The sequence below is a fragment of the Tenrec ecaudatus genome, chromosome 3 (genome assembly GCF_050624435.1).
Source record: "Tenrec ecaudatus isolate mTenEca1 chromosome 3, mTenEca1.hap1, whole genome shotgun sequence".
In the NCBI taxonomy this organism is placed as follows: domain Eukaryota; kingdom Metazoa; phylum Chordata; class Mammalia; order Afrosoricida; family Tenrecidae; genus Tenrec; species Tenrec ecaudatus.
Window position 1 is genome coordinate 77076634 of NC_134532.1, and position 24514 is coordinate 77101147.

General features: G+C 46.6%; 1 protein-coding gene across 4 annotated transcripts; it reads right to left on the reverse strand.

Annotated features, from left to right (window-relative positions):
• Positions 1 to 3574: 3574 nt before the first annotated feature.
• NOCT (nocturnin) lies at positions 3575 to 23244 on the reverse strand. Of its 4 annotated transcripts, XM_075543780.1 has the most exons (4): positions 22621 to 22658; positions 15209 to 15277; positions 7355 to 7624; positions 3575 to 5978 (listed from the first exon to the last, which is right to left on the reverse strand). In XM_075543780.1, exons 2-4 carry the CDS (start codon positions 15246 to 15248, stop codon positions 5143 to 5145), a joined length of 1146 nt encoding a protein of 381 aa, XP_075399895.1. In that variant the 5' UTR covers positions 15249 to 15277; positions 22621 to 22658; the 3' UTR covers positions 3575 to 5142. The 4 variants fall into 4 exon arrangements, with proteins under 4 accessions (XP_075399895.1, XP_075399896.1, XP_075399893.1 ...); XM_075543781.1 differs by lacking the exons at positions 15209 to 15277; positions 22621 to 22658 and adding an exon at positions 23135 to 23244; XM_075543778.1 differs by lacking the exon at positions 15209 to 15277 and having other exon boundaries at positions 22621 to 22946.
• Between the last annotated feature and the right edge of the window lie 1270 nt (positions 23245 to 24514).

The following is a 24514-nucleotide window of genomic DNA, read 5'->3' on the forward strand; positions in this document are numbered from 1 at the left end:
TTGGTAGTGTAGTTAGCTAAGACTCTTCAACTCTCCTTTTGGTTTCCACCCTGAGAATTAGTTCCCTGCCTGATCACTCTTAGCTGGCTTTGCATTTCTTTAACAAAATCTGTTTAATGTTAAGACTTAGCAAGGTTCTGTGGGATACACCCCATCCTCACCCCTGCCCCAGGGTTGTGAGGATTAAATGATGGGAGAATTTATAGCCAGTCTCTGGCATAATAGCAAGAATTAACTTTTTTTTTAAATCACTTTAACAATTGTTAGATAATCTCATACATGCCTATAGTTATTAAAACCAAACGTGGTGTTCCAGTGTAGACTTTCTCTAGTTGCCTACTGGCCAACTAATGAATATCCAGCTGAATTTGCTTCTCTAAAGCCGCCTAATCACACACAGCACTGCCAAGGCCTTGGAAGTTGATTCATGTGTACGTAACTCGGCCCCTTTGTTAAAGTCATTGTCCCCAATGAGTAAATTGTTCCATTCTTTAGAAACTCAACACAGTGATTCCACTTTTAATGGGAGAAAAGCTGCTCACTCTGTGGAAGCTGTGAAGCCAAGATGAATGCTTTTAGAAACCCAAGTGCAGTTAACCTGCATCTACTTCAGGTTTTGAACACCCAAAACTATCCTTTTTGTGGTTAGAAGTCTAATCCTAACCAGCTCCGCCACCAGGGCTCATCCTAATTCTCTTCCTTAACCCTAACTTGGTAGGAACACCTCCTATGGGGTTACAACTTGAAAGTGTATCACAGTTTTCAAGACAGAAGCATAAAACCGTTTAAGAGCAAAATGTTAAAAAGCAAAACCATAGGTGGTAAGCTTCCCAGTAGTCTTCTCAGGATATTGACTCCTAATCCCTTCGTCCTTTTATTTAACGAAGATCTAAGCATCTTATCAATCATAAAAGTAGTGGTCACCAAATTGATATACTCTGCAAATTACATGGGTTGTAGAACATTGTTTCAGGAGCACTGTTGGCGTAGTGGGTTAAAAATTGGACTGCTAACGAGCTCAGCAATTCAAAACCACCAGCAGCGCCAGAGGGAAATGAGGCTATTTCCCTGAGATGCACATTAAGAGTCCTACTCTGCCCTGTAGGGTTCCCTATGAGTCAGAAGCAATGAGATGGGCGTGAATACACTCGATTTTTGAGCCATTGCTTCCGGTATGAGCCATCTGCTTCTCAAAGGTGGCTGCACACTACCATCACCTGGGCAGTTCTCCCCGGAGCACCCTCCACCTGAATCACACGAGGGAGTTGGGAGCCGGGTCCAGCTCTTTCCAAGCATCTCTAGGAGAATGCAAAGTTTGGAAACACTCGTGTTTGTACAAATCAAAGTTGGATTGACCTCGTGAAATGAAGGAACCGACAACTTCGGCTCTGCATGGAGAGGAACAGCTGGTGGAGGTGCTGGCCGGTTTCTCAGGCCTTCACCTATTGTGGGCACAATTTTCTGTTGAGACTGTTAGTTCCACCCTTTCAAACTGGTGAATTACTCTGGCTAAAAAAATTAGGAGTGAGCTGTCAAGACATCCATCAATATTTCAAGGTAGCCAGTCCAGTGTTCCTTCTCTTACTGTACTTACATGTATACATTCTGTGGTTTAGTTTACCGCACTATTTTATACATAGTTCACAGGTCTATGGGGTTGGCCGTGTAGGTGTGACAGCTTTGGAGACAACTGGTCCTGGAGAAGGAGGGACTATTTAATCTTCTATTGGTCACATCAGAGCCTTTTGTCTGACAAACCTGTGCCCTTCGACATATTATTTGCCATGCTATTGGGGTCTATTCTAGAGAAGTCTGCTTCTGTATTTTTCTACCAGCCATTACAAGAAGAAAATCTAGTTCCATAATAAGCACATTGATTTTTTTTTGGAGGGGGTGGGGTGCCTTCCCATTTTCTTAAGATTTCAAACTATGAGGGTATGTTTAAAAAAAACACAAAAACCTGGAAATGTCACATCATGTGTACCAGTCCCAGATTTTGGCGTGCTTTTACAAAGTTTGAGTGCAGAATATGCATGAATAGTTTGAATGCATCAATTATCCTTTGAGTTTGAAACAACACTAGACTAAGTCCCTTCCCTGTCGATGCCTTAAAGTCACATTGTTGTGGGCAGTTTTCTATTAGTACTGTTACTCCCACCCTTTCAAATGGCGAATTACTTTGGCTCAAAACAATTAGTATGGTTTCACTGTGTTCAGCTAACCAAAATGCTAATCATTCAGCCACTCTCGTCTTGATTCTATTTCCAACCCTGTGTGTGTGTGTGTGTGTCCGAAGAAAGTATCAGACAAGTCATAAATGTAATGTCCTTGACTTCAGCATTTATCCATGAGCACATCTCTTCGCCACAGGACAAAACTACCACTTTTCTTCCCATCTGTGCTCATGATGGTGGTGAAGCAGCACACACCTGGGGTCTATACATACCTAATTGAAGCCGGACTTCTGGAACAATTAGCTGTCACTTTAAGTCACACTAATTTGATTAAGCCACTACCTAGAATTTAAAAAGTAGTGCTAGAGCATAATAAATCTCCAGGAGTCAAAAATAAGGAATTCAAAACACTGCCCAGTCCTGCTCCCTCCTCACAATATTCTATCTGAGCCCACTGGGGTGGCCACTGTGAAGGCTAGCATACAGGAAGAGCAGGTCAATGGCGTCCTCACCCCCTCTTCCCATCAGCACGACACAAGCCTTCTCATTACATCAAAGTAAGGGAGAGGAACAGGAACAGCTGAGCCAAAATTACAGACAATAGGAAGTCCATGCATAGGCTGAGTCTGTATGTAGTCTCCGGTCGTACCAATCCGTTCTTCATGGATGCCTTCGGGTTACTGTTGATGGTCCATAAGGCAAAGCTAGCCACAGACTTCAGATACAGTAAAAGTAGGATGTGAAACCTAGCACTATTTATGTACGATTAAAAAAAATGTTTAAAGATGAGTGAAATGGTCTGTGGCAACTGAGGGCAGTGGGAGATCAGCGAGGGTAACCTGGCAGGTTCAGTTCTTGACTTCAAATGAAGCAGCCATCCATCCATTCATCAGTGGAGACTAAAGCTCAGGTAGGGACAGTCCTAGCAAGCTCCCAACATTGTCCAATCCCACTGTGCCTGGAACCCCCCTTGGATAGGTCACCCAATCAAAGGCAGCCAGCAGCACTCACGGAAAGTTCCACCGTGGATTTTTTTTTTTTAAGCCAAGGCTTACATTCTTCCTGCTTGCCAGTCCTTCCAGGTATTTACAAAACATCATGTAAACAATATACTGAAAACCACCTGTTTTCAAAGTGGTGTCTATGCATGACTTTGGTGCTGAGATCCTGTAAGATGCAGGATGGATTTCTCTGTGGTGTAGCTGTGGATCATTCCTCCTCTACTTGTTAAATGAAGGTTGTGTGTGTAATTGGAGTGTGGGCCACTAGAGACTAGTATCAAAAGATTCAGTCTACACCCAGATCTTTAGCCAGGAGGTGTGTGTTAGACAGGGTTCTCTAGAGAGACAAAACCAGATTGCTAGTAATTTTATACATATGTATTTATAAAGATAGATATATAACACAAGAAATGAACAGATAAATTATAAAGCAGTACAAATGGCTCAGTGCAACTCACTCCCCTGAGAGAGTTGGGGGACACTGGCAGTCCTCTAAGTCTTGAGGGCCGCCAGTTAGTCCCTAGAGAGAGCTAGGTTTTGTAAGCATAGGCGGCAAACAGCAAGGCAGGTCACCAACAGTCCCCAGCTCCAGAGATGCGCATTCCAATCGTGTGGTCTTAAAGAGACGGGACCTCAGCTTACAGCGACACAGTCCACCAGCTAGGCTTCCCACAGGTAGTGTAGCCTGTAAATTGAGGCACAGAACAAGCTAGGCAGCCACACACTGGTCCGATGATCAAAGAGCGAGAGACAAAGGCGAGGCTCAAGGAGGCATTTATCTCTCCGCCCTTCAATTAATCCCACTTGTGTTTATCGGCCAGGCTGGCACAGTAAACTATCTCAAGGTGCTAAAAAAGACAAAAATATTACATACATTAGCTTTAAAAGAGCCTTTATTAATCTTCAGTATTTACAATTCATGGATTCAAATGTTTATGAATTTATTATAAACCAGTAAGTTACTGGGAATTTTTTTAAAGGGGCTTTACCTTTGGTTGTCACTTTACCGATGAAATTCCACATTAGCTTACTTTACAACCCAACTCCTTCCTTCGTAGATGCCTAAACTGCATGACTTAGCTGTCATGCGACATCGCAGTGTCAGCCTTAGTAACAGGTGTTCTAGTCTCTCTTTTCTGAAGAGATGGTTCCCTCGGCATGCTAAGCTACTGCTACCTAATAGTTCCTCAATGACCTAGTGTGGAAAAGCACGTTCCGGAACAAATAACCGCACCGCCGTCCAACGCATACTAACCACTCCAGTGCAAAAGCAGAACCTTGATGTAACGAAGACCGGCTCACCCCGGAACTGCTAGGGGAACTAATAGTGGAGAAGCGGGATGGCGCCACTGCACGGATAATGGGTGAGGATTACGTCTGCCAGGGTTGGTCTTTCCCGCGAAAACCATACACAAAAACCCCTCTGAGAAACCGTCCCTCTGCAGACCCCGAAGGCAAATGTTTGAAAGCTTTAAGAAAGTCCCCATAGGTTACTCTCTAACTTGCATTTTGTATGGTTCTACATGGTTCAAAGTCATAATTTACTGGTTCTACATGGAGATATAAAGACATAAATATTGCCATGCATAACTTTTGTTGACATTAAAAAAAAATCCAAATAAATAAATTTGAAAGGCAGTCTAGGGCAATTGTTCTTGCCCCCTTCCCCTGTTAAACCCTGCAGGACTCGAATAAGTCAGAGATTTCAAAAGTGCCCTTAAGTGATCAAAGTGTGATCTTAAGGGAAAGAAAACAATATGAGCCAAAATAGGAGGGAAAACGCCTTTTTCCACAGAAGGTTTTAATGCAGAGTTCATGAACTAATTGATGGATGCCTTCCCAAGAGCATGCTGGAAACAGGAAGTCAGAGAAAGGAAATCCTTCCCTCAGGCAACTTCTTAGTGTACTTCAGTTTCCTGAAATATCCTTGCTTAAGACTTCGTGATTAGCAGGACACAGACAAGTACTTACAAAAGTCCTTCAGGTTCCTCATTAAAGCTGAAATCACACACTAGAGACAAGTGGTCGGAAGGATAATTGAAGGATGGTAGTCGGTTGGGGCCGATCTGTTCTTCAGTCAGTAAATCTAGGGCAGATGTCACACTCAGGGCGCGTTGGGAATACCAGATGTAGTCCAGGGTGTGCCGGCACTCCCCGGAGGTCCGGATCTTCCAGGTGGTGTAGGGAGGCTCCGACTGCCCGTCGGCACTCAGCAGCTTGTAGGCGCTGTTGAGGTTGAGGCTGGAGGAAGCGAAGTGTCTGTAGACCTCCTCTGTTGGCTCGGCATTGAAATCCCCACACACAATAAGGGGGACCTTGGCGCCTTGAGTGATGCTCTGTAGGTTCTGGAGAAGGTCACAGCCTTGGGCGGATCGAAACCGCTCCCAGCCAGTGCGTGCTTTTAAGTGAGTGACAGCGACACAGAACTGTCGTTCGGACTCCTTGCACTCCAGGGTCTGTGCAATGGCCACCTGGTTGGTCTTCACGGTCATGGCCGTCAGCCTAATATTGGCACTGTTGATGAGCTTGAACCTGTTCTGGAGAAAAAACAGCGCGCAGCCATCTGGCCCATTGTTGTGCTCCACGTCTAGGCAGGGGGACCAGGGCTTGGGGAAGAAGGTGCCTTGATAGCCCAGTCTACTGAGGAGCGGCTGGAAGGTGTCGAAGTAGTGGTCCACCTCTTGGAGGCACAGTATATCGGGCTCGTAGGCCAGGATTTCTTCTAAGATGAGGCATTTCCGTTCTTCCCACTTGAGTGCTTCAACAGGGCACTGTACAAAGTTGTCCTTGCCTTCTCCTAGAGCTGAAATAAGAGAGCCAGTCAGTGACAGCTGCTACAGAACAAGGGCATCATCAGGGTCCCTGGACGTCTCCTGAGGCCCGGCACTGTCAGGTAACCGTACCACGCACCCTTCACTTAAGGCATTTAGTGGCTCTTCTCTATCTCAGTGTCATTAACCCACCCAGATGTAGTAGCCGCTTACCTTCTGGCAAAAAGGCTACTTGTTATTAAAACTATTTCCTGCAACTATCTTCCAGACACCTTTAGTTTTTCACATCAATTAGGGAATTGGTATTCTTTGTAGTCTGAGGCCTAAATCATGTCAAATGAGGTACAGGGCTAACGCTGTATGATTTTAAAACATGGTAAGAAAGCCATTCAACTACAAGAGGTACTGCTACAAACCAACACCCCTGGACGAATGGAACCGACTTCAAACCACAAGTTTCTGGTAAAGGAACAGCTGGAAATAAGACAAAGGACCCTCGTTCTTTTGTAGGAATAAAAGAGGCCCTTGTTGCCTTTCAACCATCAACAGCTACTTGAAAGGCCGGGCGACAAAGCAGATTGGTAAATCTCTTTAATTCAGCAGACCCAGGAAAGGCGTCTTTTTGATGGTAATAGCCTGTGGAGCAGAATTGAAACATCTTACTTTTGGTTGTTTTACAAGGGAAGGCAGGGAGTTCTCACAGATTCCCCTACTTTAGAGAACAGTGACATCAAGCTATGTAGACAGACAGGGTGAAGAGTCTGGCTGTAGGAACAGACGGACGCCCCATGCCCGAAGCACAGCCCCCATTCCCTGGAGGGAGACTCCGTTCCACACCTACACCGGCAAAAATGCTATGGTTTTGCCGTGGACAAAGAGTTTGAGGTGGTTCCATTTAATTGATCAATAAGCACCCATTGAGTCCATCCCATCTCACAGTGAGCCTACAGGACAGGGTACAATGCCCCTGTGGGTTTCCAAGTATGGAGCTCTTCCCCCACCCCCTGCCCTCCCCTAGACTAATTCTTCACAGTAGAAAGCCTCTTCTTTCTCCTGAAGAGCAGCTGGTGGTTTCAAACCGCTGGCCTTGCAGTTAGCAGTCTCACTTATAACCCACTACGCCACCAGGGCTCCTCGATCCATGAAAGAAAGACAAGGCCATTTAAGTGAGGCTCTGTTGGCAAGTAGCATAGCAGACTTGCCTTGTACTTGAACAGCCTGCAAACATGGAAGGGAAAGAACACATCTTGAGTTGCTAGTTTTATTAATGAAAACCAGATGGAACCCTTTTCTAACCTCCCTTGTGAGCACTATTTCCTCCTATACCTATCCCTCTCCCTAACCTGTAGGCGGCATTGGACAGGTGCAAAAGCAGCAAGGATGTCAAGTAACAAAGCATCAGGCATACCTTGGGCAAGGATGTTCCACTGCATGACCCTGATAGGTGGGTGGCTAGTGGGGCAATCTGCCCTCAGATCCACAAAGTCTCTCTGGAACCGAGGAGGTCGAGTGTGCAGGACAGCCCTGCATTCTTCCAGAAGTTCCTTTGGGTCAATGGGTTCCAGATGTTCTGAGTCAGGTGATACCAAATACTCTGGGTGCTGGGAGGCAGTGCTGTTGTTCAGTGTCTTGGCGAGAGCGCTATAGAGTCTGCTCGTGCCGTTTCCCATGGAACACACTACAGGAAAGGAAAGCACAGTTACAGACTCGACGGCTCTTCCTGCCCTTTCGTCCCTTCTCACCCAACTGGACAGCAGTTTCCCCAGAAGCCAGGAATTCAAACTGGGGCAGTGTAGACAGCCATTTATACCGAGACAGATTAAAAGGGTTTGTAGGGTCAAGCATCCTACAATGACTGGCAATTTAAATACCAGTTACAACCAATCACTGATGAATTGAGAGAACTAGTTTTAAGAGAAGTACCTTGATCCTTAGGGCCTCTTTAAGAATGTCTTTATAACTCATAGACCTAGTCTTAAAAAAAACCAAGACCAAACGAAGTATGTAGGCTCTTCTATGTGTCTTAAGAACTTGAAGACTAACTTATGAAGGGCCAGGTTAATCCTGAAGCAGAGAGTACGTCGTCCTAGCAGACTAGTCGCTACTCTAGCTGCGCCATCGACACAGACCCTTCTGCTACGGGGATTAGGGCTGCACTGGGTCCACATTCCATTTCTTTGAGTTGTACACCTGGGAGCACATACCCTGTGGTCTTCCAGAGCATTTGTGGATGCTTTGCTGCTTGTCCCACCAGAGCACACACCCTTCAGCCAAGTCACGGAGGGGGAGTGCTCTTGGCAGTTCACGCTTGCGCGCAGTGCCAAGATCAAGCAGGCTTTCCCTGCCTCCCGACAGAACATGGGAAGCTGTCTGCGGTGCGGGGAGCAGCCTTCAGGTCTGGCCACGTCTGACACAGAACCCCCCTATTGCCAAGCAACCTGAATTTCCCGACCACGTCCTGGACTTTCCTTCTCTTGAAGTACACGTTTTCTTTATAAAATACGTTGACAGGGAAATGGCCAGCAAATTCACTGTGGCATTAAAGCTGTCCTCACCAACGTCCTTGAGTATCAACAAGTAGGCTTAAGTGTACTTTATATTCCTTCTCAACTCCGATTTGTTTCCTTTATTTTTCAATAAGGTAACAACTACAACAAAGTCATACATACCAGTTACATATTCAAATTTACATGTGCCTGCAAGCTCGCTTGTGCTCTCTCTCTCTCTCTCTGTCACATACACACACACACACACACACACACACACACACACACACACTTGCACAAGTTTCCAAACTCTGGAATTTCAATGTATTCAATTCAGTCTAACTGCTCTGCCTACCTGGATCTAGAGGAAGAAAGGATACTCCAGGCTGGGGACACAGCTTTGCGTCTCTCCCTGACATTGCCAGTGGGGACACTGTGGGGTTATCTGACATTTAAAAAGAGTTGACCCATGACATCTGGCAGGCTCTGGGTAAACTACCAGCTGAATGGAGTGATTCAGTAAGATCACCCTATATTTCTTAGGATGACTCCATCTTTTTCAAGCAAGGTTTTAGTATTGTTACCGGGACAAAAAGTACCATGTGAAAAATTCAAAGTGAAAACAAGGTTGGTAGAGTCTAATGGGATGCCAAGGATTTTAATCTAAGGTCATAAAACTACCCTGAACCACATTTCCTTCAAAACAAAAAATCCCAACTTCATTAAAACGGTGAAAAAGGAAAAAAAAAAAAAAAGCAGAGCAACATTTGTTCAAATAATGACAACATGACGAAGTCGAGCTCATAAAAACAAAAATTATACCCAATTTCAAAATAAGTCATTAAGACATACCTTTGCTTAACTACTTGGCACTCACAAGATTTTAGGCCCAATTTTTAATTTGTTTGGAGTATTCTTTATTTGGTTCCATATGTTTTCAGGAGACCTGGTAGTACTGTTGAGTAAGCATTGTCACTAAGCGCAGGGTCTGAGGTTCAAACCCACCAGCTGCCACTCAGCAGAAAGATGAGGCTGCCTGCTCCTGCAGAGATGGATAGCCTTGGAAACCCTAAATACAGTAGCTTTGAGTTGAGATGGATTCAACTGCAGTGGGTTTGGGGTTCTATATGTATGTGCTTTTCACCCTAAATATCTAGTACTTTTTCAGTACTAGAAAAAATATCACTATCAATCTCACTATAATGTATATGTTACTTATAATAATACTCTTTATTTAGCAGCCCCCCCCCGCCCCGACTCCTCCATCCTTGGCTACTCATCAATCCCTTCAGCATGTTTCCCTATACATTTTAACTAGCTGTCTGCATTCTTGAAACTAGTTTTACTTTAGAGCAATAGATATTAACTCTTCTTACCCTTAGAATAGTCTGTAAGGATTTGCTACAGAATGTAGAGTCTGTAAATTCCTGAAATACTATAATGCAAAACCCCCAACAAGTATAGTAGGGATATAAGCATGCCCACGCTCAGTCCCATTTCATTAAACGATTAGCTGGCAGTACAAAGTCCCAGAGGCTTCGAAGTGGGAAGAATGGGCTGTCTGCTTCCATACAGACTGACAACCTCAGAAATGCTACCCAGAGTCAGTATGAGGCATAATCGACTCCTTGGCAGAAGGTTTGATTTCTATGGGCTTTTGTCCTTTCTTTAAAAAGAAAGCAAGAGAGAAAGGAGCTAATTATTAAAATATTACCACACACATGGACCCTTAATACTTCCAATTATTACAAACTCCTAAAGCCACCGGCAACCCAAGAAGACAGAACTCCTAAATGTGCTGGGCAAACGATCTAGGTTTAAAGAACCCTCTTTCCATCAATAATTAGAACACTAGATGGGAACCCCAATGAGACTCACGACTGACTGTGCCTCACATGAAAGCAGTCCTCATGGTGCTCAGAAGTCACAAGATAGCTCTCCACAGAAGGCGTCTCCAGTTACCCAGCAGTTGCTTGTTCTGAGTCTGAATAACTTCCCTCACCACCAGTTCGAGCTTAGTCACTTGAACCAGTGGCTAGGAAAAACACCAGTCAAAAACAAAAGAATAAACAACGCCACAATTACCTTAGATACTCAACTGGGAAACTGCTCAAGCTGACCAATCTGGAGCCCACAAAAATAAAAGTCCGTACACACCCAGGTATGTTTCATTGAAACATCTAGCCAATGCTGCCATCTACTGGCCATGCACGGAGTCATTTCAAAACGTTGAAACCACCATGCTGTAGGTTTCATTCGGTTTCTTGTTCGGTATAAACGTGCCCATCTCCTCGAGCAGCCACCAACATAAAACAGCGTGGTAGGCCAACATGGCGGGATGGAGCACATGTTCAGCATTCATTGCTAGCCTCCATGCCGGCAGGGCTCCACACAACTGCAGCAGAACTGTGCCCCCGCCTCTTCTTCCTTCAAGCCCATCTGCACTTTCTATATGCCCGGTCTGTTTCTCTAAGGTTGCTCTCATCTTTCAGCTACCGCTTTTACCTATCACACTATTAAGCTCTGTGAGGGCAAGGTTTGTGTCTACCCTGCTCACTACTTCCTGGGCAGCCAGCTGGACGCATTAAAAAAAAAGTTAATAGAAGAATGGCAAGGGACAGCAATCTGCCAAACACACAGGAAGTGCCCTGGCAGGGGCTGAGTATTTCCTGTGATGCTCTCAGGCACTCCATGAGGACACTGAGGGCCTTAAGTTTACATGATTTTTCAATCAGCCTGTGTCCCAGGTTCTCTCTTTGTGGTGGATGGCACGCACTCTGCCACCTAGAAAACGCAAACAGTGACACAAGTCTCCACGCTCCACCCCGAAATCAATGTGGCCATCTTCAAATTTGCAAACTAGTATGAATATAGGTGGCGTAGTGGTTACATGTTGGGCTACTAACCACAAAATCAGCAGTTCAAAAGCACCAGCTGCTTCTCTGGAAAAAGACGAGGCCTTCTACTCTGGTAATAAGTTACAGTCGCAGAAACCCAAAGGAGTAGTTCTACCCTCTTCCACACATAAAGTCAGAATCAACTGAGATGCAGTTGCAGTGAGTTTAGTTTTGAAAGTATGGATAGGGACCATGCTTATACACTAACTCCCAGGTCTCACAAATTGGATTCTAAATGCCAAATTGGTTAGACACTACTTTTTGGTGACTGTTTCTTGAGTACTGACTGTGACAGGCATATGCCAGAGGACTCAGCAACCAGCTGAGGGTGTTAGTATGTGAATGTTGCATGGCAAAAGCTTTGCCCTTACACAGTATCATCAGGTGACGTGTCAGTAAAGAAAAAGAGTCTTATCAGGCTGCCTGGTTTCAAAGCCCACCTCCACCTTTTGCTACTGTGATAGGACAAATTATTTTACTGCTCTGGGACTCAAGTTTTTCACTGAAGATAACTGTTGGCTTTGCTGATTTAGTGTAAGGGAGGATTTCATTAGCTGTAATTAGCACACCCTTCATGATCCCCTAGGTCATAGGTTCCCAAGCTTTGTCCCTTTGCCCCCTTTTCAGGAAACGAATTTCCTCTGCACCCCTGGCAACGAAAACGTTTACTGTAGCCATACTCCAGGGTAAGTGGAAGGGCCTATTTTTGCAGGCCCCCTGGATCCTGCCAGAGTCCCTCCCACTCCCAGCCAAGGGCCGGAATTCTTCTCCTCTTTGGGAAACACTGCCCTCAATATTAAACTTCTTACAGTTCAGTAGCTTTTAAAGACAGGAAGGAGAGGTTTATAGAGAGGAGTATGAACATCGGAGAGGCTACCATATGTCATATGCTACGCCCATGGACTTTCACCCAGCCTTCCCAACAATCACTGAAGTAGGTGTTCTATCTGCTTTTTACAGACTCTGGCTCTTCATTTAGTTAAGGGACTAGACTAAATGGTTTTCTCAAGAGCACACCAGCATTCAGTAAGATTTGGGTCCTGCCCCGGGGACAGGTTCTCGTCTGCATCTCCCATGGTGCTGGGACCGACTCGGGGTGGCCAAGAGGCGTTGGCCAAGGGCACACACAACAGCACATTCTTCATGCCAGGAATCAACAGAGGTCAGGTTCCACCTCCTCTTTGTCACCGTCCCTGCCATCAGGGCACACGCCCTGGCACAGCACAGAGTGTACAAGCAATACATGACCTGCATGGCACTACCGGAGATATCAAGTGAAGGTCATGACTCTCAAACTAACATTTCTAAAAATACAAGCACCTAAACACAGCCTGACAATCCAACTGACCTTTCTTCCTTTTTTGAAGAATGTCCACGTTTCCCAGACAAGTCTGAATCGAACCTTGTCATGCCAGATTCATCTAGAAAATGTCTCCGGGGGGGGGGGGGGAATCGCTCCAGTATACAACGTCAATTATTGGTCACTGCCAAGTCATTTCTACAAGCAAGGCTTGTCTAGCATGAAACTCTCAACTGTGAAAAAGCAGAAACTAGCCTTTGTTCCCAAACAAGGCATACAAAACTAGAGGATGCTCTCTCCCCACACACAGGTCTTTGTCACTACTTAGGCCCATCACCAGCATTTCTGGGCCATGTCTTTGCAGTTATGAATGCAATGGTAGAGCCAGGAAGTATTACCCGGACGGATGCTTTGAGTTCTCTCTAGATCCGAGGCCTACCGCCTGCTTTTGGGGTGCCTTGTGAATCAGGGTTTTCATGTTTTCTAAGTGGCTGGGTGTGGGGGTGGGGTGGGGAGGGGAGGAGAGAGGAACGATATTTTATGGGGAAAAACAAAAAACCCACAAAGCAACAGCAAACTAAACCTGTTGCCATCAAGTCAATTCCAATGTATGACGGCCCTATGAGTTATAAGGAGCCCTGGAGGGGCTGTTGGTAAGCATTGGGCTGCCAGCCACAAGGCTGCTTATTTCTACCCAACAGTGACTCTGAGGGAGAAAGATGAGGGGGCTCCCCTAAAGATGCGTCCCCGGGACCTGGAATGGACTTGAAGGCAGTGGGCTCTGGGCTGCTCCACAGGGGCTTTCTGGCTGTCATCTTTGCAGCAGCACACCACCAGGTCTTTCTTCCACGGGACTGCTGAGCAGCTCAGCCACCCACCTTTACGCTATAGCAGTTGAGCACAAACCGCTTGTGCCACCCACTGTGTGATGTGACATTTTATGGTGTACAAATTGTATGAAATTCAGACCTCAGTGGCCACAAAATGTCCCAGAACATCACGGTACTCATTCACTTAGCTATCATCTGTGGCTGCTTTCACCCTACCAGGGCTGGCGGGAGTAGCTGCCACAGACACAGGCCGGCAGGAGCCTTCGTTCTTATGCTCTAGCTCTGTACAGAAAGTCACACACTGAATAGTCACTGTGTGCATGCATTAGGCACTGCAGACACAGGTCGTGTGATAAGACTGATGGGGGAACCAATCACAAGGATCTACATATAACCCCCTTCCTGGGGGACGGACAACAAAAAAGTGGGTGAAGGGAGACATTGGGCAGTGTAAGACATGACAAAATAATAATAATATAAATTATCAACGGCTTGTGAGGGAGGGGAAAAATGAGCTGATACCAAGAGCTCAAGTAGAAAATGTTTTGAGAATGATGATGGCAATAAATGTACAAATGTGCCTGACACAACAGATGTATGTACGGATTATGATGAGTTGTACGAGTCCTCAATAAAATTATTTTTAAAAAAAGATTGATGGGATAAGGATTCCACCCAGTGATACCCGTCAGTCCACTGGTGCTAAGTCCATTCAGTACAATCCAGTTGTACAGGAGACAGTGACATGGTACTGACATGTGGAAGTCGTTGTGATGACTCAGAGAGCAAACACTGAACAGGAACAGATAATGGTCCATCTTATTCCCTCCCCACTACCCTTCACTTACCCATGTAGTTCTCTTAGGGATCTGATTATCCTTGCCCCAAAACTGATGTTCATTCTTTTTTATTTTTTCACTCATGGAATTCTTTCTTAAAAAAAATTATATATACGGAGAGAGCTAGCTAGCTATAATCAACACCATACAATTCAAGAGTGCAATCAACTATGGAAATTTTTCTTCCGTCGTGTACCCACTGGTGGTGTGATGGCCACTGTTATGTATGTGTCACTGGCGCAGTCTGGTGTCAGCATGGGTGCCACAATTCAGGTGTTGGGCTCACCACCAGCTCAGGCCAGGTGTGGTATAGCTGACTAAGCCTGTTCTCTCTCTCCAAAGCTTCAGACTGGTCCAGCCCTCAATCAGCAATCTTGGGGCAGGTAGCCCCAAGCCTGTGTCCTGACAGCTACTGAAGCAGAGCTACTTTGCAGACAACTCCTGCACGGGGTATGCCCAAGCTGGTAGGCAAGCTCCCTGACACAGGGAGCTCTCAGTTCAGCCAGACCTTCTGTTGTCACCTTTTTGATGGGTGGGCCTGCTTCCCCCTTCATCAATGAAGTGGTTTGACCTTACATCCTGCATTATCTCTTGCTCTGGTCCCAGGTATCTTCTGCCTGCTGCTGAATCTCACATCCCCTGCCTGATTCCAACATGTCTGGTTAGCCCTGCTTCCACCATTTCCTTTATTTTTCAGTGTTACAGCCCTTTCACTTGGGTCTAGGAGGTTCTCAGCACAGGAACCCTGTGTCCTCAGGGCACACTGCTTTCCAATTTCTCGTCTGCCAGGTTGCCCACACTTTTGAGGGGCAGTCAGTGTGCAAAGGAAAACTCCTATGTTTTCCTTTCAAAGTTGGTGCTTTCCTACCAGGACTGCAAACCAACCAACCCTCCAGGGCAGATTCCATACCCTGGGCCAGAAAGGTCACATACGGAATCCATTGTCCCATTATAAAATCAATGACAGATTTTCAGTTACCTAAAAAGAGAGAAAATAGTGCCCATTAAAATTTTTAGAACATTGAAAAATTAAAGCCTATATACGAAAAGCCCCCTTTACAATCTGAAGTAAATTTGCCAGCAGTTTTTAAATTTCTATTCCAACAACTCATTTTAAAAAAGGGAAATTAGCATAGTGTGCACAATCAATTGTATAAAATTAAAATATGTTGGTTCCAAAAGACAGGGTAGTGAAACATGTATTTACCTTCCCTACTTTCTAAAGCCTTTCAGGAATAAAGTACATAAATTTAAAAAATGTTTAAAAGAATGAACATTGGAAAACAAGAGAAGATGCCACCAAAGAAGGGCTTGAACAAGCTATTGAGGGGGCCTCAAAAAGTTTGTGGGGAAATGCCATTATCTTTCCATTCCATTTTTCATTAAACTTCCGGAAGCCCTTCTGTGAACTGTCTTGCCCAAGAGCCTTGGGGAAACTCAGAATTCTGCATCAACAAATATATATGTACCAAGGGCCGACGAGGCTAAGGGGCAAATGCTGGGGTAATTCATGGAAGACGGGACCCTGAAGCAGCTGGCCCCTCTCCAACAGAGAAAAATACCTGGCATGGGTGGCTTTCACCTGCTGGATAGAAGCAGAGAATGACTTGAGATAAAGCGAGCGACATTTCTTGGAAAGGCTCTAAGGGCAATGGACCTGAAGGAGAAGCAGGAGCCCAGGAGCATATCTGAGCCCGTAAATGAGCTGGCAGCATTCTAAAGAGGGGGTGTGGGCAGACTGAAGGACACAGGGTGAAGCCTTTTACGCCGCCAAAGTGGCAGAGCCCGGCCCGCTGGCCCTCTCATGCCTTCTACAGGGAAGCCTGGCTGTCCACTCTCCATACAACCTTCCCACGCACGCTGCCTCCTCTTCTGTGGAGAAAGGGCCCTGGTGGTGAAGTGGGTCTCAGGTTGGGCTGCTAGCTGCAGATCAGTAGTTCGAGGCCACCACCCACTCCCCAGGAAAGATGGGGCTTTCTGCTCTCCCGACGATTCACAGGCTCAGAAACCCTGTCCTACAGGGATACTATGAGTCAGAATCGATGAGAAGGCAGTCAGTTTGGTTTGGGGCTGGGCTTTGAAGAGAGGACCGAGGGAGTAACAGCAATGCACATCTACCTATATGAAAGAATACTGTAGACATGAAACAAGAAGAGGCTTCGGTGAGAAGCCGAACAATCAGGGAACTAGAAAATGTCTGGAAATTTAAAATGACGGCAAAACAGAACCCTTCAGGAAGTCTCACACCATAAAGGAGAGGTAAGGGTGTCAAAGAATGGGAAGAGACATGAGGACAAATCCACACAGGCAACATCTGCTTAGCAGGAAGTAAAGAAGACGAGGCTAAGAAGGAGACACTGCAACAGTGTGAAGCACAGCAGAAAAAGCTCCCGTGCTCTCTAAGTAGGAACAGATTATGGGATGCTCAAACATTTATCCTAACACAATTTGGAACACCAAGGAAGAGGAAATCTCCTGAGTTTCATGTGCTCACAAAGACATCTAAAGTTCTGAGGAAAAGATGTTTATTATGGATATGTATTATTTCTGTAGTTCGAGATATTAAGTTGTGAAAATGAACGATCTGGGAGAGAAATTCTAGAAAGATGCCTCAGCCAATCTACTTGACCTGTAAGATTTGAGGGACAGATGTCTTCCCTCAGCAGATTCTCAATAACTGCTTAGTAACATCCATGATAGCAAAACACAAAAAGGAACTAGGAAAACAGCATGTTGAAGGTATTAGAACTCGCAGAGTAATCCGCCATACCTTGTACTGGACAAGGCTACTGCAGAACTGCAAGTCGGGACAGAAAGGCCGAAGGAAAGAAGGCAGTGAAAAATGGACCAACCCAGACTGAGGGGCCACCCACACTGGCAATTCGGCTGCGTGGTCATTTTTAAGCGCATACCGTGGTGACGTTCTCATACTACTCCAATTCTGGAAGACAGCTGCTGGATGGGCTCAAACCGCCCACCTTTAGGTTCGTAGTTGAGCACTGACTGGGTTGCCCAGCAACCTTCTAAAATCCCATACCAAAACTAAACCCAGTGCTATGGCGTCGGTGCTGACCCACAGCAACTCCTCAAAAGCTCTGGTGGTAGAGTGAGGCTACAGGTTTGGCTGCTAACTACAAAATCAGCAGTTTGAAACCACCAGCTGCTGTGTGGGAGAAAGATGAGACTTTCTACTCCTTCAAGAGCTAAGAGTCTTGGAAACCCGTTCTAGTTGGTCCTGTAGGGTTGCTATGAGTCGGACTGACTCAATGGCAGTGTTAGTTAGTTTAAATCCTTACAGGCGCAGCCAGCCTCATCCTACTCTTGCTGAGCGGTTGGTGGGTTTGAACTCCCAACTTTGTGATGAGTTAGCAATCCAACACGTACCGGGCAGCGCCACCAGGGCTCTCTTCCATAATCCCAAAGCAGTCTGATTTTTGGAAGTATGAGAAGCAACAGATGTATAACAAGTTTATGACAAGATTCCAAGCGTTTAGTAAAACATGTTTCCCCACTGACTCCTCACTTAATGTTATCACTAAGTGCTGTTCTCTCTGGCTAGATATGAGAATCATCTGATTCCCCAGATTTCACTTGCAATACTATAATTCAGAAGGTAAGTTGGATCTAAGCATTTTAGGAAAAATATTTTATAGAAATGTCTCAAACTGATGGTATTAACAAGAGGACAACTCAAGCTTCACTTGTTGTCGAACTCCTTCCTCTGGGGAGGCTGATCGCCCCCCTCTGCCAGTTTAAGAATGACAGATTCAAAATAGCTACTGTCATGGAAGTTCAAGTGGGTTTACTGTGAGGCCAAACACCATGCACATCATCCTTCAAATTTCTATGTATTTATTCTAGTATGCTATTAATTTTAAGTGGCCATCAAGGCTCTATAAATTCTGATTAGTCAGAGGGAGGCGTGATTGGGAGTAGTAAATGTAGATGCTGTGAGATGCTTTTCCTCCACCTTCTCCTAAGAAATTAGAATTGTCTTGTCTTCTAAAACTCACACACATACACACACACACACACACTCCCATCCCGTGTGTCTCCCATAGAACTGTTTCCATGGCTACCACCTGCCTGAAGCAGGTCCCCAGGCACACCTGGATACGTTTGAACCACTAACCTTTCCATTGGTTGCCCAGCATTCAATATTCAACAATTTGTGTCAGCCAATGGCCTAATAATTTCATAAACACTTCAACTCCTTTTCTTCCTTAAAGCTTTCTTTTGTTCAGGTAAATATTCTAGTCCAAATGTCTCCAGAATTGCCTGGGGTCCATGTCCAAACATGTTGATACTCTTCAGTCTTCTCAAGGATGCTCAAACTCTCCAGGAATCAGTATATTTGGAAAGGAGGCCAGCGCATGTAAGATGTCTTCCAGAAAGACTCACGTGGGGGCACTTGCTATACAATTTCTCAAGCTTTGCCTCAGAACATGAATTCAAGTAAATTTGTATTTTACAAGACCAGAAATCTGTACTTTAACAAATCCCAGGGGGATTCAGGGTAGCTGTTATCTCTGTGCCATACCCCCTTCTTCTTCCAGACTTTGCATGGTCTTCTCTCCCTGCGCCCCTATCAAGCATATTTCCTCCCATTGCTCAGAAAAGGAAACTCAGTCATCCTGTCAGACAGGGTAGAACAGCCCCTGTGAAGTACTCAGACTGTAAACCTTTAGGAGTGGAAAGTTTCATTTACCTCATGCGATGTGGCTGGTGGTTTCAAACTGCTGAACTTGTGGTTCGCAGTCCAACTTGTAACCACTACCCCGCCAGGAGTCCTCTCTTCCCGGCAATGCCAGCCATAAAGATTTCCTGTTCTGCTGGCTCCCTGCCACAATTACGGTCATGTGGCACAATTTAGCATTTGACCTTTTCAGGGTTCAATAAAACGTGTGCATCAATGGTTATCACCCTTATTTATTCTTTCGCTTTAGGTAAATAGTTCAATGTTGCTAACAGATAGCAAGCAAGGTTAAATGATTTGCAAATGTTCATATGTAAGTATGCTGAGTGTGATCCTAGAGACAGGGTTACTAACTCAAAGTCCCCAACGGTTTATGGTACTTCCCATTTAATTCTGCTGGCAAATGGCACCACAGTTTCTTGGTATTTACAAACTTCCCCATTTCTTCTCTCTCCTAAGCAGCTTACTCACATAGTTATAGAGAAATACTAAATAAAGCCACCTCCTCAAATGAACTGGTATTAGCCTTTACAAATCACATGTTCCAGCAGCGGAAAAGAGAAAAGAGCAATCCCATCAACTCTTCCTGATCTGAGGAGGGCTCTGGGGCAGCATTTACAAAGCCATCGGTGAGTCGACTCCTCACTGCCAGGACTGTAGGCAAAGGGCGGTTCTTGCTTCAGAAAACGGAGCCAAATGCTAAGTGAGATCACCTCCAAGGACCCTTCAACTTCTAACCACGGAAGATTTGAGGACTCCGAATGTACACATCTTCCCAGTCACCTGTGTTACCAAAGGGACCGACTTTAAGTCAGGCACTCTCAACTGATTAATGAAAAGGGGGTGAAGGGTCGGAACTCATCCATGCTCCTTTACTCCCCAAACAAGCTCTCTGGAGGACAGGCCTATTCTGGGGCACAGGAAGAGGCTCTAGAGGGTTTTGCTGCTATTTAACTTGGTAATGTGGGGCCTGGGGGCCCATCATTGGGACTCAGAATTAATACGTCTAAGGTATGCCTCAAGAACTTACGTTTTTAAAAAAGTACCCAGTGCTGGTCCTACCTTTTCTTCTGTCCTTCCTGACCCACGCGCACGCCTTCCCTTTTCCACTTGCGCTTTCCTTTAACATACTGCCACCAGTGGATCAGACTCACAATGACTCTCTCTATAGGGCAGGGTAGATGTGACCCTATGGGGTTTCTATAGGAGTAGAGAAAGCCCCCATCTTTCTCCTACAGACCAGACAGTGGATTTGAACTGCTGTCCTTACAGTGAATAGCTCAATGTGTAAGCACTCTACCACCTAGCTACACCTTCCCAAACATAAAACCAAATACCGTAACTGCCATCCAGTGGAATCCTGCTCCTTGCGACCCTATAGGGCAGGGTAGAACTACTTACCTCGGTGGGTTTCTGAGACTAACTCTTTACAGGAGTAGAGTCTCATCTTTCTCTTCCAGAGCCACTGGTAGTTTCAAACGGTTGACCTTGTCATTAGCAGTCCCCAAAAGCATAACTACTCCATCCCCAGGGCCCCTTGTTTCCCAAGTATCAGGGATTTGTCTATAAATGTTGCCTTCCCAACCAAGCTCCAAGGCCCTGTTCAAATGGCAACTACTTCTGGTAGCCTAAAAGGACTGTCCTTACCAAGAGCACTTTCTGCTCTTCACATCCAGGGAACATTTGCAAACCTTTAACTATAAAAGAATAAAAGGTGTGTCATTTCATTAAGCAGACAGTTCTTTGTGCAAATCTCATCTTTCTTACTGAGTGGTAAATTCCTTGAGACTAAAGCCCAAGTGCGTTTCTTTCTTAGAGTGAAGTACCTTCAGTGTGTGAGATACTCAAACCTCTCCAGGAAACAACAGATGAATGCATTCACACGTGCTTCTCCTAATAGGTGCTGAAGCTAAAAGTTGAGTAAACAGGAGAATTGGCCAGACTCTGAGAGCAGAGTCTATAGTAGTTCAGGCACCATAAAATCCTTCTTTCTGTATTTGCTGGAAAAAGGGTATAGAAAACTTAAAAAAACAACCCTCATTAAAAATAAATAAATAAAACAAGACTTTATTAGAACTTCCTATGTCAAAAGCCAAATGTTCCAGATGTCTGATTCGAGGGGCATTTTTACTCCTCAGCCAGATGGCACAGATATCCACATCCATGTTATACAAACCAAGCTTTTTGTATCACCCAACCTTTAATTACAGGGCAGTGTCCTGGTGGTATAGTGGTTACGCATGGGGCTATTAACCAAAGGTGAGTAGGTTGAAGCCACCAGCCTCTCCGAGAGAGCACGGAGAGGCTTCTGCTCCTAAGTGCGTCTCAGAAACTCAGAGGCAGTTCTGCCCCGTCCCTGAGGGTGGTTAGGAGTGGGAATGGCAGACTCTTGAAGGCAGTGGGTTTGGTTTTTAACCCTGCCTTTGCAGGGCTTGGAAGGAATTTATAATGTGAGCTAGTCCAAGAGATTTTATTTTTTGCCCTTCTCATCTTAAAAATAAAAACATCTTTCGTGAAAATGTCCTGCCCCCGCCCAAAAACAGTCCACACAAATTATGAGGTGGTCCTCATTCTCACAGTGATTTTACAGAGGTGAACTGCTACCATAGAACGGAGGGGGGGATAGTTCTAGGACAGCCAAGTTTGCTCTTTCTAAAGCAAACAAGAGTTCAGAATCTCCAGTAACCAGTTTAGCACCCAGGTTTTCAAAGAATAGCCTGGCCAAAATATCTACCAATATCTCAAAAGAATTTCATCTTGGCGTCAATCACATTGTGGATGATCGAGTCAGTCAATTAAAGTAAGCAACAATGAATTTTTATATATCCCTACGGCTCCATTAGTCCTTCTAAAATGCATGTAAAACTTTCTGAACAAAGTGTGTTTAGTCAAAGTCTACACTGGTTATGCAAACGTCAATAAGCAATAACAACCCGAGTACCAGTCGGTCTTGAGAGGGCAACGCCATCTCTCAATCTTAAAAGCATGGTTTATTTCTATGCAATCTGTGGCCACTGTAAGGTGTCGCCATGCAGAAACTAAAGTGGCCACACTGAGCAAGTCCAGCGTTTTAAATGATACCTAAAACTGGTTCTCAGCCAACAAAAGGCGTCACCTTTACAAAATCTCACCCCAGGTCATACAGGATACAGGACGACAGAAGTACGAGTAGAGGGCTGAAAAAAAAAAACCCAAAAAACCCCTAAAATCCAAATAAAGAGAAAATAAATCAATGTTAAAATATATTAACTAAAAAAAAGAAAAGGAAAAAGCCATTTAGGCCATGCGACCCACATGATCAAAGTTAGCGAGCGTTCGGGAAGCGGTGGCATCAAAATGTCCCTAAGCAGCATAATCAGAAGCACAGCCAACCGAACAGTTCGAGGCTTTGGAAAACGCTCATTTCACGAGCGAGAAGTCCTGGAGGCACTGCCTCCGAGGCTGACTCGGGAACTTGAACCCAGTGCTCCAGGTCTTACCCTTCGAGATGCAAACCCCAGGCCAGGGCGGGCAGGAGGGAAGCGAATAAAGGGAGAGGCGACCCCGGCTGCGCGGCTGCCACCCCGCCGCCCGCGGCGTCTCATTCATTCCGCCGCCCTCTCCGCCCGGGCCCGCCGCGCACTCACCTCGGCCGCAACCCGACTTCCCGGCGCCCGAGGCCGCCGAGGCCGCCGCCAGGAGCCGGGGGGACGCGGGCCGGGGGCCGGCGGCCGGCGGGGGCGGCCCGGGGGCGGGCAGGCGGCGTAGGCCGGGCGCGCTGCTCTGCAGCAGGGCCGAGCAGAGCCGCCGCGGGCTCTGGTACATGCCGGGCGCCGCCGTCCCCACGGCCGCCGCGGGAGCGGAACCCGGCCCGGCCGCCGAGTCGCGCGGGCCCGCGGGCCGTCGGGTGGCCGCTCCCAGGCTTCCTGTCACCCGGAGGCGGAGCCCGGGACTTCCGCAGCGGCAACGGCAGCGAGCCGGTCTGCCGCGGGCGAGCGGGCGCTGGGGGGTCACCCGGGAGCGCGAGGCGGCGACCCGACGGGCGCTCCACCCCGGGAGACTGCAGGGGGGGACCTGCGGAGCCGGGCCCGGCGCCACCGGACTGGAAGGCGGAGCCTCGGGGAATGCCGTTTGCGAAGGAGCGCTGTGGTGGTCGCTTACCTAGGGCGGCGTCACCGGGACGCTGGACGGGACGGGGCGCTGCAGGGCGCGCTTGGAAAGACGCGCACCCCCCTGCCGCCGCTGCATCTTGGACGCGCCCGCGGGGGCCGGGAGGCCGGCGGCGCCGCCCACGGGGCACGTGCGTGGCCCTGTGGGAGACCGTGCGCGTGTACGTGCGCGTGCGGCCGCCACTACGGCACGCCCCCTTCCCCCGGCCCCCGCCCCCGCCCCCACCCCTGACCCCGACCTTTCGGGCGGCCTGCGGTTCCGTTAGGGGAAATTAAACACGGCATCGCATCGAGGGCCGCGGTGACTGAGCCGGCTTCCCATTCCTCAGAAAGAGAGAGACAAAAGTCCTTTCCTCCGGCTAAGGGGGCAGACGGGGCAAATCAGTCCGTTCGTGAAGTCCCGCGAGGCAGATGACGAGATGGGAAACCACATGGCATTCGTTAGGCTGGCAACAGCGTTACAGAAGCCCCCGGGAAATGGTTCCGGACGAGGCTGGGCTGCGAGCTACCAGTCCCGGGAGGTCTGGATCCACACGCGAAGCGGAGCAGAGAGGCAGGAAGGAGAGCCCCGTTTGTGTGGAACTAAGGGGTGGGAGATGCGCCCGTAGGTTAGGTCCTGTCGTGCATTGTGGGCCATTCCTGTTTGGGGAGATGGGAAGAACTGTGGTCAAGGCTGTGCTTTAATTAAGGAACCTTATAGGAAGATACGTGGCATAGTGCCTTACTTGTTCTGCTGAGCCCCGCAGGGTCTGCAGTTCAAAACCACCAGCCACTCTGAGGGAGAAAGACGCACTCACGCAAAGATTCACCGTCTTGGAAACCAACAGAGGCGGTTCTGCCTTGTTCAACAGAGTGGCGGTCCGTGGGAATTGACTAGACGGCTGTTTGTTTGATGTGACAGAGGCTAAGCACTTGGCTAATTTAAAGCTCGGTGCTTTGAAGTCAGCCCTGAATCCACCAACGAAGAGGGCCTGATGCAAAGTGGAGAGCAAATACTTTGAAAACGATGAGGGCAAAGCATGTACAGATGTGCTTTACACAATTGATGTATGTATGGATTGTGATCAGAGTTGTATGAGTCCCTAATAAAATGTTTTAAAAAATCCACCAGCCGTCTGCTCCCAGGAAGATTACAGCTTTGGAAACCCTATGGAGCAGTTCTACTCAGTCCTGTAGGTCGCTGTGAGTCTGAATCCACTCACTGACAGGGGGTGGGTTTTTATTTTTTCTTTTGTAAAGATCATTTGGGGCTCTTACTGCTCTTATAACAATCTATACATCAATTGTATCAAGCATATTTGCACATATGTTGCTATCATTTTTTAGACATTTACTTTCTATTAAGCCCTTGGTATCAGCTCCTCTTTTTTTC